Source organism: Argiope bruennichi, chromosome 3 (genome assembly GCF_947563725.1).
Source record: "Argiope bruennichi chromosome 3, qqArgBrue1.1, whole genome shotgun sequence".
Taxonomy (NCBI): Eukaryota; Metazoa; Arthropoda; class Arachnida; order Araneae; family Araneidae; genus Argiope; species Argiope bruennichi.
In genome coordinates this window covers 92,835,409-92,854,271 of record NC_079153.1, presented here as the reverse complement: position 1 = coordinate 92,854,271, position 18,863 = coordinate 92,835,409, and the positions used below count along the sequence as shown (strand labels likewise).

The 18,863-nt window shown below is 29.0% G+C and overlaps 1 protein-coding gene across 1 annotated transcript in view; it reads right to left on the bottom strand.

Annotated features, from left to right (window-relative positions):
• The window catches only part of LOC129963973 (protein O-mannosyl-transferase Tmtc3-like), a 334,865-nt gene that overhangs the window by 39,902 nt on the left and 276,100 nt on the right, over window positions 1-18,863 (bottom strand). Inside the window, exon 12 of the mRNA XM_056078611.1 lies at window positions 2,930-3,067. Coding sequence (XP_055934586.1) covers window positions 2,930-3,067 — 138 coding nt within the window. The remainder of the gene's footprint in view (window positions 1-2,929; window positions 3,068-18,863) is intronic.

Here is an 18,863-nt window from a genome sequence, read left to right as displayed (position 1 = left end):
TATTCATTCAGCAGGTATTATTATTTCTGTAAGTCTATTTTCTTTAACAGGAGACTTACTACGCAGGGAAGCAATATTACAAATTTGTAACATTGTAACCCACTCATATTAAACTCATTAAATTACATGCTTGCTTACCTAACAATCAACAGTATGCCTAATTAGAATATCATACATGTACACAAATCAAAATGACTGTTCTCAGCTATTATTTAACAACGATTCAAATTGTCATTTCCTATTAAATTAGCAAGGGACGGCCTATAGCTATAGGGTTGAGTGAAGTATGCTGTTTAAGTCAGTACCAGGTGCTGGAATGACCGATGTACCTTTGAGAATTATTCTAATAATTAGAATAGTCAATTATCATAGAATTACTGCATACAAATCAGGGATGCTACTGATTTAGGATTCGTGTATAATATACCGATAAGAGATACATTAAAATTACCATTGATAGTGTAAATTTGTATCGAATTAATTGAAACTGAATATGTAGAATTAAAATATCAATTAGTCTTAAAAGAGCATTTCAAGTCCACCACACACATCCAAATGTTATACTTTTAATCGTAATGTTTCTTGTTAATATATGTCTATCATGCTATTAACAGTTATATGATATAGCTAATGTTACCAAATTTCGTATGAAATTATATCTGGTGTAGTAGATGTTTACTGTAAAATCAGTTTTAGATGTTAAATCAATTAAAAATTTATCAAAATTTTAATATTTTTTACTTAATGACCTGAAAGACTTTTTAAAATCAATTCAAGAATTAAATTGTTCAGTGTTATCAACTTTATCAGTACGTAGTTTTTTTTAAAATTCAATAAGTCACGTATATGAAATATGTATTCACGTATATGTAACGTACGTCACGTATATGTAACGTATTTCACGTATATGTAACGTACGTCACATGTATGTAACGTATTTCACGTATATGTAATATGAAAAAAGTATATTCATCGTGAAAAATTTAGAAATTTTGATAAATATCTCTGTTTTAGACTCCTTTGAGTTCCAAAAACACATTTTTGGAAATTATCCATCTGTCTGTCTTTGACAAATATAACTCAAAAACGCTTTAAGCTAGATAGATGAAATTTTGTATAGGGTCTTTACACCACACTCGTAGATTTCTATCAAAGTTTGAGCCAAATCCATTCAGAGGAAGTCTGTGTCCGGCTGTTCGAATATAATTTAGCACAATAACAATAAAACGAAGAAAGTTAGATAGCTAAAATTCGGTACACATATTTAACATCTACAGTGTAGACACCTGTCAAATTTTGAAATTTTTATTTTACTCGGTTTGAGGAAAAACGAGTCTGAAATCCAAATTCGATTTTTGTATACTTTTGACCTTATGCCAGAGATTAATCACCAAAATACTTGTCAAGTACCACAACAGAGTCAGTAAAAATGCAAAATTCACATCAAAAGTTAATATTTCGTAAGTGATGTAAACCAGGGTCATGCATGACGTTTTATAGGATAACTTTATTAGAGTGTATGCTAGAAAGCTTTGTGAAAATCACTCTCGCTGGTTCAAGATTAGTTTCAAATAATATTTTGTAATAATACATAAATAATCGCGAGCAATCATATAGCATGGTTAGGAATAACTAATATGATTATTTTAATAACTCACAATAAACTAAATAAATGCAATTATTAAATTTTCAAGCTTATTTCGAATAAATACTTTAACATGGCCTCAACACTATCTTTTCAGCAGGAAAACTTTTCTTAACTTGCTGTCTTTCTGTAAATGGCGTAACTTTAAAATCGTTAGCACAGAATTCAACGACGGCAGACGAATCAAGCTAGAAATAATATATTACGAAGTTTAGACTGCAATTTTTTATTATGATTTCTATAATTTGCATATAAATGACTGTTTTCAATGCAGCTCTCTCACGTGCTTATAAATGAACTAAAAATATTTCCGTTGACAGAGTTTAGATACTGGAGTAAAGGTATGGAAATATATGTGTTCGGTTTTTCGTTAAGTTCAACAAAATCGTGCCAATCTTTCAAAAATTAGTCTTCTTAAGACTGTAATAAAAATAATTCTATTAACTGCATTTTGAAAAAATTGCCGTTTACAAAATACAGTTACTAGTATTATACTGTAAGCTATTTTAGTAAGAAACTACTTTTAAGGTCGAAATTAAATAATGTCGAGATGACATATGGCAAAATGTGCTGCAAAAAATTCACCTTTAGCATATGATACCATTCTTGAGTCAGGTCCTTACTATTTTTATTCAACGGAAATAATATTTATTTTAAAAATATTTGTAGATGTATGACCTTGGAAGATCAAGAACAATGAACGAATTTATAGGATACATTAAGAAGAGAATTTAAATAACATTATGAAAAATTTTGGTGTTAGTATCATGGTAAATTTGAACCATTTACTAGATCTCTTCATTTACTAGTAGATGTTTTTATGTGAAAACAATTACTGTGGTAGAAAGTAAGAACAGTGCACGTTTTCTTGACGACCACGCCAAAAGAAATCTTACTAAAAGATCTAAAACTGGACAAAAATCCATCACAGGTGAAGAGTTCAGATATTCAAATTTAGCAAGAAATCACCAAAATAATCAACTTTGGCGAAGTCGCCTTATTTCTGAGTCGCGCCATTATTCACACATTAGCAAACAAACTCACTGACATGATTTAAAAATATTTAATTCTCCAGAAATCTCCGAAATTTTGAAATCCCTCAAATTTTACCCCATGTTTGGCACATTATGATATAAGCGAGCTTTTGCAGCATTAAACTTCATTCAACTAATCGTCATATATTAGATTATAATGTCGAAATTTCTGATGATTAATTTTATACTAAATAATTTATATTTCTGAAGTTAGAGGAAACTTAGCAATTTCTTAAAATTATATTCTTACCTAATAGCTTCATTGTAATACTTCAGAGCGTCTTCATGCTTTTCAAGAGATTCCAAGACACGGCCCATGTTGTTGAATAATTTTGCGTTTCTTTGGTTCACTGACAAAGCCGAGCTGTACAATGTGTATTCAGTTCGCCTGAGGAAAAAAAATTACAGATATTTAATACACATATTGTTACCTTATAAATATAAAAAGAAAATTTCAAATAATTTGTGCATAATTGATGGACACTTTTCTGTTAGTATGGCATCACTCCTTTAGCAGCTTAACACGCCAAAGTTTGACATCTACTACTTTGTCTACTATTGTTGATATTGTGGCGGTCACCAATGTAGCGAATTGTTATGAGTGAGGATAGAGTCTGGGACCTTGTGGTTCGCAACCGAGTAACAAGATCACAAGACAAAAGCAATTGCCCGTGTTTCGTAGCTGTTATCTGGCTTATAAGCTTTCACCACAATATCTAATGTACTTGGTTGCAATACCTGGTTGACCTGGAGCTAATATTTTAGTTTGACAAAAATTGGTGGTTTTTTAATTTTGGCACGAGTGTAAACACGCCAAGACATCTTTGATACGCTTATTTACTATGTTGGCTGCTATCTCCATTATTTGGTGAAAACTGGCATAAATATTTTAGTTTGATGATTTTTGCTGTGCTAACGGAAAAGTACCAATTAATGTAAAAGAAAACACAAGACAAGTTATTTCATCTATTATTTAGCATAGAATTTCGTGAAAAAGTGGACAAAATTTACTAGCAGTTAATGATACTCTAAGAAATTTCCTCTTGAAAAAAAAATGGCAGGAAAAAATTTATTAAATTGCTTCAAATGAAAAGAATGAAATTAGCAATTTCAGATTTTTTTTGTACACAAAAAACAAGTGATTTTAAAACTACAAAATTTGCTGGAAACAAATGAGAAAAAAGCAGGATTTTTTAAGCTGATTACTCATTTTGGCTGAGAATGCGCAAAATAGACTGGCAAATATTTGTATTTATATATATATATATATATATATATATATATATATATATATATATATATATATATATATATATAAAGTGGATGACAATTACTATATTTAGCACAAAATGTTTTCATGCATTTTATTAAATTATTGAATTTTATTTAATGAAACTGTTTGTATTAGAAATATATATCAAATCGCATTATTCAAAGAAATAAACGGTGTTTCTATTTTTTCGACACCTTGGATATGCCAAAGACTGACCACAAAGTCTTTACAAATAAAATTTATTGCCCACAGAAGAAATATTCTATTTAATCCTATTAATAAGTAATTATTTATATAAGAAAGGTTACCATCTTTGTTTTTTTATTTAATATGATGCAATTTCAAGCCATTCCTTTTTGTCTCATTACGAGCTAAATCGACTTTTGTAAATTTGTCCAAACATTGAGGTACGATTTTTTTTGAAAAATTAGAGATGTACAAGGTTTTTCTTTTTAATCATGATTAAACGGATTTTAAAAAAGTCACATACCACTTAATGGCATTAAAACCATCTTAATCAAGTTTAATGACAGTCAAAACCCCTGATATAGTTGCTTGTGAACCTTTTAAGAAGAATTTAAACCTGTCAATTTCTTTCTACTTTTTTTTCCCCTTGGTTAAATGTTTCTAAATCAATTCATCCTTGTTTTGTCATATGGCTGTTTTCCCTTTGCGTATAAACGTGACAGCCAAAACAGTAATATTTTGTAATTTAATGTGAATGTATAATTAGAAATGTTCTTATCAAAATTTTTAAATTTAAAATTGACAGGTTTTATAAATAGTTTTAACTTTTAAAGAAAAATTACTGCATATCGAATAAAAGATATCTATTTCTTTGCAATAGAATATGTTCTCACTTTTAAGAGTATTGCCGGTTGCAAAAGTTGATATTTTTGACTGAATATAGTAACCCTGACAATTTTTATTGCAACCCTAAAAGTCTTTAGTTATCATTTCTTGTAGCTATCATTGATGGTGAATTTTTGGCTACTTTTTGGATAATTGACATGATTATGTCATGGGTGTCGAGATATTGACATTAATATTAAATCATCATAAAGTGCTTTTCCCACATTTTTATTGTTTTATTAATATGTAAAATACAAATGGTTTACAGTTTAAGGTAAATCCCCCGAATACAAAAATTTCATGTTAAAGTATAAATGAGATGAAGCAATATATACTTTTATATACAACATAGCATATACACCATCAATATATAGAACATGATTTTATTCCAACATTCCCACAATATGCAAATACAGAAAGAGAAGGAAATGTTTAACAGGAAATAATTTATCAACTGCAAAGTGAGTTTAAGCTTAATGACATTAAGCTGCCCAACTGGCAACTGAATTTGTTTTAACAGATCAACAAGAAAATGTAGATCTACAAATTAAGTGCTGTTCTCGAGAAAACAGCCAAACATTATTTGTTTTAGAGTCCTCTTTCTCTGGAATCTTGATCCATTTAAAATCACAGTTGGGCAGAGCATTCCACCGAAACTATCATTTATAAAATGATTATCTTTTAATTAAAAGCAAACAAAGGTCGTCGCCAAGACCTCGCTGCGAGTGCCAGAGCAGCGAGGTTGATAAAAATGTGCGCCCAAATCAACCACCAACTCATTATAAGTGACAAGGAGTTGAGCTCCGTAAGACTAGGTGAATTAATTAACTAAGTTTACTTTGCTCTGCTTCCTAATCCCTGACAAAGTTTCTTTAATCCTTAACAAAGTTGGTCTCAGACCAAATAGAGATAGCGGACCGATTGCTTCAGAGAATTTTGCAGCAACTTCTGCCGAGTTTGTGTGCACAGATTAGCTAGAATTGCAATTTTTACATTGGAATTTACGCTTAGCACACTAAAATAACTTTTTAGTTTTCGCTACACTTTTTTTTTTCTTTAAAACATGGCGATTTGGGAAATAGCAGTGTCAACTTTTGGGAAGTTCTCTTCGATAGCTGTTGAAAGAGATTAGTGTGACAAAGTAAATGATGTGGTTTGCAAGCGTATATGTTTGTTAGAAGCATAAACTTGTCTTTTAAAGGCAAGATTCACTTAGAGATATATTATTTATATTAAATGATAGGCAAATAAAAATAAATAGTCTTTAAATGTGTATTTGTTGGGGAATTAATAGTTCCTATTTTTTGATGATTTCCTTCGACGATTTCATAGGAAGATTAGAGTGACTAAATAAATGAGTTTTAGAAAAGTATATGACTACTAAACACGAAAACACAACTTTTGAATATAAGATGCATTTTATCACTTTATTTGTAATAATAAATAAATAACAGTCAAACTGAGTTTTTTTAATTCAAAAAAATGAATTTATTAAATAGCACTGTGTGACTCGAGAAAGATAAATTTGATAGGTAAAATTACAAAGTAAATAGTTAAAAATAACAAAATGTTTCTCCATCAATCATTAATAAATATCCTACTGTTTTATTTTGAACAATATACACAAATTGAATAATTTTTGACAATCGAAACAAATAAATATAACGTTTAACTATCGCGACTATTATGAGAAAAGAGCTTTCCTTTTGTAAAACAATTTTTATGAAAATATAAAATTTAAATGAAACTCAAAAAATATATAAAATGATATCCAAATATTTATTATTTTAACAGTAAAAATATTGCATTAACGTATTCTACACTGGTAAGTAAGAAACATTTAAAATCCCGTGGAAGTTTTATAATTAAAAATGTCTTATTCTTCACTATAGATTTCAAATATTTAAACGAAACATGAATTTCAAAATTTTCCTTGTTTATATATTTTCAGAAAATTTCACTCTGAAGCAAGTAATTTCAAATATTGTTCAAAGCAACATAACGAAAAATTGTTAATTTTATGGTAAACATTTCATAAAATTTTTTAACTTTTTTTATTATAATTTTATTTTTTATAAATCATTAAGCAAATCGAATAGAATTTAATAAATAAAACTAAAATACAATATTTTTGCAAGCAATCTAATATTTAATTTATTTGCCTTAGATACCTAGCAATTTTTGAAATAATTTTTTTTAATAGATGCACATGGGCGTTTAATTAGAGATCTTTGTAATACAGTGCAGTCTAAAATTAGATTTTTTTTGGAAAAATATTATTTATCAAGCAATTAAACTATATCTTCACGAAAAGCCTTCCTCTGTTTTTCTGTCATATTGCATATTTGTTTCATTAATTTATGTTTATATTTTCATCAGAAAATAGATTAAAATCCGATCTAGTGGTGAAATGTTTTCTAAAGATATTCCTGCGAACTTTTCCTGGATAAAATTAATGACTGATTTTTTTACAAGCATCACGAATTTATACATTTCTTAAAAAAAAAAAAAACTCACCTTAAGTTTATCATTTTAGAAGGTTACAAAAAATGTTATTAAGCGGTTTTCTAGGGTTGCAATAAAAAGATTGTTCCAAATTTCATTTGGTGAAAAATCGCTCCAAACGATTTGAACTGAGACGAATAGATGGGATTTTTAAATCAGATCTCTCATTGTACTAAAATTTGCCAGATTTCATTAGGATGCCTTTCAAAAACAGAATTTCATATAACTTGATTCTAGCAATCATATGATATCATAATTTTAAATCTCAAGACTTGGTAAATATATTTTATTAAATATTGCATGTATGAAAGAAGGTGAAGAATAAGTTTTTTATAACTTGGTAACAGCTATTATGCAACAAAAAATCTTAAACATCAAACAAAATGTGTGGTAGACGCATTGCTCTGATGTCTGGGAGACTGAAAATGAATAAAGGCATATAGAAAAAGCTCTACAATTGTCTTTGTGTCTTGAAAAATAAGTTGCCAAGAAGATTGATAGTAAGCTTAATGGTTTAGATAAGAAAAGTATTGAATAAATACAGGTGAAATAGCTTTTAATGTGGAATACGATCATGTCCAAGAAGTAGCATTACACAGAATATTAATATAACATATGAAATCAAATCTAATAATTAACCAATTGGAAGACTCTTATCAATTACCTGAGATACTTAGAAGCAATGTTATTTTCATTATATTATCTCTTAATTATCATAGGCATATGTTGGAGAACATAAACCATTATTGGAGAATGATTTCCTAATTATCAATTCATAAAATGGTTAGGATTTTACCTGAGCTTTCGTTTTTATCTAACTAAACCTAAGCATCATTACTCCTAAAGAATTTCATACAAAACAGATGCCAAGTACCATGTACTCAGATAATCTCTTGTAAAATCCAGACTCAAATCAGTGAATTTTTAGCAATTGTAATAAGATCCTTCTATGGTAGTCTTTTGATGCGCTCTCAAGATTAAAGAAATAAGTAAATTATCAGGTAATATCTAACTAGCCTTATATGAAATCAAATTTTGTCGTTTATTACTTTGTATATAATGATGCATTAATCCATTTTTCCAATTTAAATCTAACAATTGATAAGTACGTTTTCCAAAGAAATGATAAAAAAATAATGTTTACAATCATTTTATTATTAATTCAAAAATGTGACCATGTAAGGATACATTTATCATTGCTCAAAAAATATTATTTTTTGATCTGAGGGTTCTCAAAATGTGAATTTTAAAAGCACAAAATATGCATGAAAATATAGAATTCAAATATTGATGAATGAAAAAGAAATATCAAAATATAATTAGACCAATATGTGCCTCGATGTCGGAAATATTCGTAGGATAAATTCGTAGATCATCAGTTTTAAAGTAATACAGTAAATAGCAAGCATTTTATTTGAAATGAGCAAATATTTACTCGTATAATATTAAACATTTCGCCAGCATCTTAAGGAAATATTTCAATTAGCGAATAATTAAGTTTCTAAATGTATCTTATAGTTCGAGAGGTAAATTAAACTCTGTTTAAGACTTGTACAAATGCAATTAAAATGAATAAAATTCTTAATAATTGTCGAATTCTATTTACTAGCTCTTCTGCTAGAGTAGATCTGGGGCGGGATAGTTTAATTGCAATGAAACATAATAAATATAATGAACTGGAAATGCTACCATAATAATAATTTGCAAACCAGCATTTTCTTCAGAGTAAAACTGTTATTTGAATGTTTAATTGATTTCATTTTAGTTATTATATTTAACTCTTATCCATTTCAAATATATATTGAGAATACAAGGCAAGATTTGATCACGTGACAACATACATGATGTTTAGGTTCCAAGTTTTTGAAGCACAGGCGTAAAATAAAGGGCATGGGTCGTAAGAAGCTATAATCCGGAGAAGTACAAAGAAGAAAATGGGAATCAACGCGAAACAGTGAGGTTAGGTGTCAAATTTTATATTTAATTAAAAAAATTTCTAGCTGGCAATAAAATATTTTGTAGCTCAAACGATTTTGACATAAGGAACAAAAAATAAAGCCCTCACCTTTCTAAAAGTTTACGATTGCGCAATACAATAGTCACGTGATACTTCCAAAACAGTTTAAACTGAATTTTTGCAACAAAAACTTTTTTTCTTTCGTCCTCTAGAAAAACTTTTGGAGCTCAAACAATTTTGAGCTGGGGGGAAAAAAAATCACCCTTTTCTAAATATCGATGCATGCGTAATTTGATAATCACGTGATTGTTTCAAACCGCTTTAAAATGGTTTTTCATGAAAAAAAGAATCTAGAGCCGAGAAAAAATTTTTAGAAATCGATTGATTTTGAGACTGTCAAAAACCATCGCTTTTTTAAGTGTTGATGATTGTGAAAAATAAGTCATGTGAATACATGATATTGTTTATCTGTCGAAATGATACCATGTTACTTAAAAAAAAAAATAATGTTCTCACATAATAATTAAAAATCTGCAATAGTAGATTTCAATTTTTTTTTTTTATTTTTTATTTTAATCAGTGCTATAAAACTTGGTCATGCAGCTCAGAATCTTGATTAAAGAGAATAACTTCCGAGTTATTTCAAAACTGTGGATGTATATCACATTATTATCAGAAGGATATATTAAATCATCAGGGGCTCAATGCACCAGCACCAAATACATATGGGATAATCGATAAAGTCAAGTCTTGAATCAATGATCTGCCGACTTGGAAGCCAGACTCTCAGGAATTGCATATGACCAAGCGCCGGACTATTTCTTATGATATTCTATGATTAATAACTAATTTTTAATTATTATAAAGCAAATCATTATTAGCACTTCATTTTGCAATTCATTTTTTTAAATAATGACAATAAACTTTTTTACGATAAGATTTAAATTAGAATAATAATTTACTGACGGAATATGAATTTTCTTCTGGAATAAAAAATCTACAGTACAGTAACTTTTAAAAGTAAACAAATTAAGTAAGTTGGAATTTTGTAATATTTTATAAATACTAAATATATCGCATTTAATATGTTTTAATACGTTATTCAAATGACTTTCAGAGAATATTTAGCTCAGAAGTTGATTACAATAAACATTATTTTGAATTTAATACTTATAATTAGAAGATTCACTTCGGCATTCGGATTAACAATGAAGGAGTCAGCATAATCTGATATTAGAAGCTCCAGAGTATCTGATAAGGCTGAAGGAATACAATGAAATGCCAATTTTCTCTATGCAAATCCATATGAAATATATTTTGAAGTGATAATTTAACTTTCGAAATGGCAAGGGGAACGATAATAATGACAACGCTGAGTAATTTAAATTTTATTTAAGTACAAAAAGAGCTTGCACAAATCGACTAACAGAACAATGCAGCTGTAGACATCATGTACTAATGACGAAATAAAATGTACATATAGCAAAACGAAAAAAAAAAATCTTTACAGAGAGATATAGGACCAGAAATTAATTGTAAACAAATTTTGCAGAATTTGTCATTTTGTTCAATTTTAAATGATTATATGAGATTGAAAATCAAACTATAAATCTATATGAGCAATTGATAATATTCTGTAGGGTTCATTAAATAATGCTTTTCCCAAATGCATTTTAATTAAGTATTCTCTGTTAAGTGACGTTAATTAAGACCTCAGTATGTTCCTAATAACTCCAGGGAATATGAGGTAGCTGATAATATAATGTTTAGCTCTTAATCCCAGTAACATGAAAAAAATATATATAAAATGAAAAAAAATAATGTTTATTGTTTTAGAATTTGTTTTATTGCCCGTTACCATTTACATCAATGTACTGTTTTTCCCCAATAAAAATATATTCATTTCATGAGATATCCATATAACTACCATAACTATTTAATATTTTCAATTTGGAACAATTTATAATTATTCTAATCCCAGTTTTGTCAACAAAAGGATATGAACCTTTATAAAATGACTGAATATTAAGGGACACGAGAAGGAAATATTTCAAATTTTGTGTAAAATGTGTAAGGAACACATTCCTTACGCACAAACTTTATTAAAATGTATGCGGAACACATTCCTGACACAAAAACTTTATTAAAATGTATGCAGAACACATTCCTTACACAAAAACTTTATTAAATTGTGTAAGAAATGGTAATTAAATAATAGTAGGAAGTATTGTTCTCACTTCAGGTAGATCATTCAGTTTCAATTTATATTTCCCTAACACTTATGCTAATTGAAATATTCTACTTCAACGATAAAATCTGGTAGTATAGTTTTTATCTGATTCTATGAAATTATTAAAAAAAAAAAAAAAATCAAAACCCTCAAACCAATTTTAATTTAGTCAATATGGCAATCATCAAACCTGATTTCTTCAATGTTATGGAACAAAATATACATTTATATCGAGCCAATTAGGATTTTAGATAAGTTGTGTCCTCTGTCTCCACATCTTTTATTTATTATTTGAAAGAATCAAAATTATCATTCCAAAATTTAACCTTCAGCAAAATATCTCCTCGTTCCTGGAAGTCAGTTTTCTTTTTTATTTCTTACTTGAAAAATCATCAAATAATTATTGATGGCCACCCTTTTTTTATTAAATGACAATATGTATGTAAATCATATTGTAAATACTTCAAAAATGCCAATTATTAATTTCACATAAAATAATAAATATTATTGACAGGACTATCGCTTTCCTAGATTTCATATCACTTATTATTTAAAAAAATGTTATGCTGAATAATTGAAAAATGCAAAATTTTAGTATTATAAACATATGTTCTGAATTACCAAACGAAAAAAAAATTGTTAGGGGTAATTAATACCTCTTTCTGTTTCTCAGCTGGATGTTCAAAACTGAAAATAACAAATAATTTTTATATCCGACAAATTTCAGAAATAGGTAACCGAGTTTTACATTTTTGAACATAATTACAACTAAAAAAAATTAAGTTAGAATGAAAAAAGGCGCAAATGTTATTTGTCTTCCTCTTGAACGCCTTAAAAAAATACATGCTTTCCAGCTCGATAAGGCTTCGCCGGTGCATATAGCAAGCATCGTTCCAAATTACCCCATGTACCCAATTACCCTTTCTTGACTCTACGCCTTTCTAGGAAATTAAGGATCTCTGTAAATGTAACATTGGTCTATATTGGAGAAAACAACAAAGCTTTTCTTAAGCGTAATTTAAGTTAAAATTCTTATGTGACAGAATAGAAAATAACTGTCAATCGAGAGACAAGTTTAGTCCAGACTGTCCTGGATTAACGGATACATCGTAACATGCTTAAAAATAACTTACATAGAATCATAAGTTTCTGAAATCAATTATCTCTTCAAATGTGATTATTCAATCAATATAGCTGTGTTTAATAGAAAACGGCAATAAATTGCACTCAAGTATTCTAAGCTAATGTGATACACCAAAACAGCCATCTTTGAAAGTATTCTAAAATTATAGCAAATATTCGTTACAATTACAGTAGCAGGAGCTAAAAAGTATCGCTCTTTTCTTTTAATCACAAAAAAAATAGACAGTTTGTCAACCAGTTTTTATTCAATAATCTAATTAATTTTATTGATAAGAAACATAAAATTTAATGAAATGGATCTCCGGCCAAAATATGTAGTTAAAATAATTAGATATAAGCATAAAATGGTTTATATTTTCAGAATACTATGCATTTTTTTTATCACCCGACTTTTATTTCTAGGGATAAGAAATATGCCTTTATTGGTTTTGCAATGAGTTTATTATAGAGAAAAACACACAGAGTAAACATATATGTAATTACTGAATGTTTATAGTAACAAATATAATTTCAAAACCAGACTGTTTTCGAAATGTATTAAACAGAAAACTAACAATAGGTTAATTTGGAATATCCAATGTATAAACCTTGGAAATCATTTGAAATTCTCTTTGAGAAATTCCATCTATTATACATAATATATCTAAAATAGAATATGCTTTTTATTATATGAAATCATATATTTGTTATAAACTTTTTTTTTTCATCTAGAAACTTTTCATGTGGAAACATATTTAGTCATCACTATGAGATTTCTCAATTTTTATTTCTTTTATATCGACACGATAATTTCTCTTAATCATTCAAAAGTAGAATTCATTTTTAAATTTCTTTATTTGATGAAATCTAATGAAAAATATATACATTTGTTTATTTTCAACTGCGTTTGTTTACTTGTATTTCTATGAATATTTAGCAGTTCAAAATACTGTCTCTGTGCTTTCTAAGATATTTAGAAATATAGAAGAGTGTTTTTGCTGAATATGCAAATTAATGAATTTGAATTGAATTCAAATTATGCTTTTTGAAGAACTATGGTTGAAAAACTATGCCTTTGCAAAACTTTTATGAACAGTAGTTAAAATGTTACGTTTTATAAAATTTAGAATATTTCTTATAGATGATATTGTAATTTAATATGGCGTAGTTAGGACGAAACTATCATAGATTTTCTGACTTTATTACTTTCTCGTACACAAAACATTATAATCGCTAAATAATTCGAAATCCAGATTTTGATAAGTGATCTTTACTCAAAATTTAAAAATCTCTCTCTAATTTTGAATGAAATCCATTTAGAAATTTTCTAAGTGTTCGACTGTGCGAATTACGTTTATTCGATAACTACACATAAGATAATTCAATACAACAAAACAGAAAGAACTAGATAGATAAAATTTGATACGTAGATACAGCATATAATATATATGCATCAAATTTGGAACCAAATCCGATCATGGATAATCTGTTTATCGACCTGTTCTTATATGAGTACATAAACACTATAACTCAAGGATACAAAGATTTTAAATAAATAAAATTTTGTATGCAGTTTTATGACTACAACGTAGATTCTACGTTAAATTTTGGTTTTAATCGGTGGTAAAAAAAAAGGCATAAAAAAGGATTTGAAATTTTCGGTACTTGTGTATTTGTGTATTTGCTGCATTCCAGCGATTAATCGCTAGAAATCACCCTCTAATTAGCTATTTCGTTAATATTTTTTGCAATGGTGTAAGGCAAATTACACAAGTAGATTTATTAACCCTTTAAATTGCCAATTTTTCCAGTCATATTATGTTAAATTATTTTTAGGCTTGAAATTAGAATAAGAAAAAGGATTCATTTAGCTTATTAGATAAATTTAATTAGAATAATTAAGTAATTTGGTTAATTAATAATTAAGTAAAAAATCAAGACACATCATTTTGTGTGAGATAAAGAAATGAAGCATCTAAGTTTCTGTCTTTCTAAAAAAAATTGTCAGAACTGATGCCAACCTACATAATTTCATACAAAGATTGATAAATGTGGTGGGAAGCATACTTCCCACTGCCCTAGAATGGGTTAAAAAGTATACAACGAAGTTTCGGAGAGATCGCGCCCGATGTTTATTAGAAAAACATCATTTGTAAACGTTTTTCATTAAAAATACTTTTTTTGTATAACTTGAAAGCCAAATAACTGATTTTTTTTTAAAAATTTTATTAACTTTTTAATTAAAAAAGGCAAAATAAACTAAAAATATTTATTTTCGTTATCAGTTGACATTTCGTCCAAAGTAAGATTAATCATGTAATTAAAATTGTAATTTTGTTAACAAAGGGAAAGCAAAAACTTATTTTTTTATGTTCTAGTCAGGATGTTTGTGTGTCCAATCATAATGCGCTACACATTATTGGCATATATAAGAAAATATTTATTGAAATTTTAATTTTTTAAATTTGCATTTGGATATTTTTAACTGAAGGCTTTATCATTTGATATGATGCAAAGACCATATGTTATAAAACAACAAAATAAATAAATAAAATATCTATCTACTTTAATGAAAAACATGCAGCTTTTCAGAATATCGACTGAAATCTTATGACGTTGTGAATAATTTAAATTCTATTCGAGAAAAAAAGATTGAATATTGTCACAAAATTTTTTCACGAGAGAGAAAAAAAAGCAAAAAGATAAAAGAAAAGAAAAACACTTCTTTAAAGCGAAGTCTCGCTGTCCAAATATCGGATCAGCGATTCCGACGCGCGAAACAAAACAAAACAAAAAACCCGAGAAAGAAAATCTCTTTAACAAGTTTCCATTCAATAATCCAATCAGTTTTGTTGTTGGAACACACTGACCCCAATAAAGCCAGTCCTATTACCCGACTCCCGAAAAGAAAAAAGAAAAGGGGGAGGGGACATAAACATCAATTTCATGTATTCAGGGCAATTTTTGCTTTGTTTTGCTTACATCTCATCAAGCGGTCTTTTCTCGGAGAGAGGAATGGATCCGTGACATTGTCCTTATCGCGCCATGGAGATCTCCCGGGTCTTAAAGCAAAAGTGCATTTTTCAATTTATCCTGTATCCTTTATACAAAGGAAAAACTGGGTGGGAGAAGGAGGCAGGTGGAGGGAAGGATGGTAAAATCTCTTTAAAAAGATAAATTCACGTGAACTTTCCACTCTTGCGATTCTTTCTTAGTGTTGTTGCTGAAGACACAAAACTAAAACTTAAAAAAAAACTTGGATAAGAAAGAGTAAAAAAAAATAAGGCTTTCATCTTTTAAGCCAAGACATTTTCCTCGGCAAAAGCCCATCAGCTGTATAGAACCAACATTTCGGACCAAAAGTTAGAAGAAAAGGGTATAAGGGGAGGGGGGAAAGGGGTTGGGGGAGAAAAAAAAGGAAGAAACAGCCTTTTAAAGAGAATCTCGCAATCCGTTACTTAGGATCTCTGGTGCTCGTAGGTCCGGAAACCCGCTTTAAAGAATAAAGCCTTATCTAAACCAACACTTTGTCCGTTATTTTGAGGTCACCCTTTGTCTTGTTTTGGCTCAAATCTTGAGAACAGAGCTAAGACCACTGCAGATTTGGAACGAAAGTGGCGTACTTTTGCCATGTGGTCAGTGGTTGTCTTGATGTCTGACAGAAAGTTTCAGACAAATGATGCAAGGCATAAAAAACTGAGCGGAAATTTATATGACCTTTTAAAAATGTATATGATATTAACATGTTTTTCTTATAAAGCTTATGCGTATCGTTAAATATAAATTATTTCCATTCGTTTCATATTCTTAGCAAGTGTAGACAGGATATTTTGTCATAATAGATATAAATTTATTTCAAATGCACATTGCTATAATAATTTTTTCATATATTAATTGGTATTTATTATTATTTTACAACTAGAACAAGTTCGTATGTCTACTAATTCGTATGTCACATTTTTAATGCTATTTTGTAATCGAACACAGCACACAAAGAGGCCAGACAGAATCCTTCAGGAGAGATGATCATCGGAGCTTTGCTGTACGGTCTCTCCAAACGGCTGAAGTTCTTCACTGTCTTCTAGCTTTAGCTGTATCCAACTGCCGACTTACTACAACACGACTGGCTACTCACACACAACTTGATGCTGCTTCCACAATAGACAACAGGACTCAGCCCACAACCCAGTTCAGCAATAGCTTGGGCTCCACACGACGCTGGCACTCCGCCGTTGCTTCGTTATCCTCTCGAAGACTCGTTACTTGTCTACGACTCCGACTACCATTCAATTCACGACTCCTCGCACCTTGAGACTGCCAGCCTTTTATAGTTCTCAGGAGGCGAATCGAGAAGGTTTTCGGACCAATCAGACGTTCCTCAGCCCCTTAGTGTTAAAATTCTAATAAAGACCGTTAATAAAATAAAATAAAGACCGTTAAAATTCTCGAAGTTTCCAGCATTATCTTGTTGCTAAAGTCGCCAAATTCGTCACCAAGATTGTCGCCAAGCTCTGGGATCACTGGCTCGGTACCCGAGCAGCATCCACTACAGATGATTGTAAATCGGTCTTTCCCGTGATAGAACTAACCATGCTGGGAAGCAACTTTACAAGTTTGTAACAATATAAATCTCATGCGTGAGCTAATCTCATGCTAAGAATAAAGATCTAATCATTCATGGTGTTCACAATCTTGCCTAAGGAGTACAATTTTTCTATAAAAGGGCAGAAGAATAATACCTTTATTAGATTATTTGATCAGTGGATTATTATTATAATTATTATTAGATCAGTGGATTATTATTATAATCCACTGATTTATAATAATTACTCATTCATCTTAGTGGATTTAAGCCTTTAAAATTCTTTTTGATCAGCAGACGAATCATTTATTTAAATTGCATGTTAAATTATCTAAAATATCAATAAGGTAAAATTTGGATAGATAATCATATAACAAGCTTAACTATGAATACCATTTAAAATGTAAAGGCCTTTTTTTACTAAATTATGATTCGACATCAAATCGACGTCGGATGAGATATCATCTCATTAGAAAAAGATTTTAAATTTTCTAGACAATAAGACTTCAACAAGGAACCTATTATAATTACAAAATCAAAAACATCATTAGCTTTCTATTACAAAACTTCAGGCGGGAAAGACGCTGAGTTTTGTAATAGAAGGAGAATCATATAATCCAGACAAATTGTTTGGATTATATGAAATTATCGAAATGATATAGATTTGTAGGAAAGCCATTGAATCGCCAAACGAATTGGTTAGATTAGACGAAATCATGAAAATAGCTCTAAGATAGTCGTTGAATCATCAGATGATTGGATTATATGAAATCATGGAAATAATTCTGCTTAATGAAAAGCCATTAATTCTAAAAGGAGTTGATTACACTTTTTGAAATCATGAAAATAACTCTTTTGAGGAAACGTCATTGAATCCTCAGAATGAATTGGTTAGATATAATAAAATTCTAGAAACATTTCGAATTTGTTGGAAAATTGTTGAATCCTTAGACGATTTGGTTATATTTCTGGTAACCATGGAAATAATTTTGATTCATGCAGAGCTTTTATTTTAATGTATTCTATTTTGTATAGAAATATATAAAAAATTATTCGCTAAAAATTATTAAAAATATTCGCTATTCTAAAAATTATATGCTCTCTTATTTATTTTTCTTTCAGATAGTTGCTTTATTTGCCATTTATTCGAAGTAATTAAATTCCGCATAATTTATATGCCGCCTCTGACATCTACTAAAATCTTAAATTCTGCGATGAACTTTCTATCCCTTTCATAATTATGTAATTTCGATATGTAACTCTATATCATACAAGGAGAAACTGCATTATATCACTTCTACTCAGCAGTGTCATAAAACCCTATTTAAGAAATATGGATCTTGTAATGACATTTGAGGTAAAAAATATAGTTTCCTCTCTTTAATTACTTTCAATACAAAGTTGTAGCTGTAGCAAAATTGGATTTTTACATTAACTTTTTATGCTTTTTATCTTTTAGACTTTTTATACCATTTGGCGGAAAATAAAAACAAATTTAAAATTGACTCACTATTAAAATTTCCTCTGATCTTTGAAACTAGTTTGGCGTAATTCTGGTAACATAAAAAAATCATTAAAAAACTTACCTATAAATTAAAAAAAAGCGGGAAGCTAAATGAAGAGTACCTTATATCTATTTTTAAAGTGTGCACTCAAGCACGGA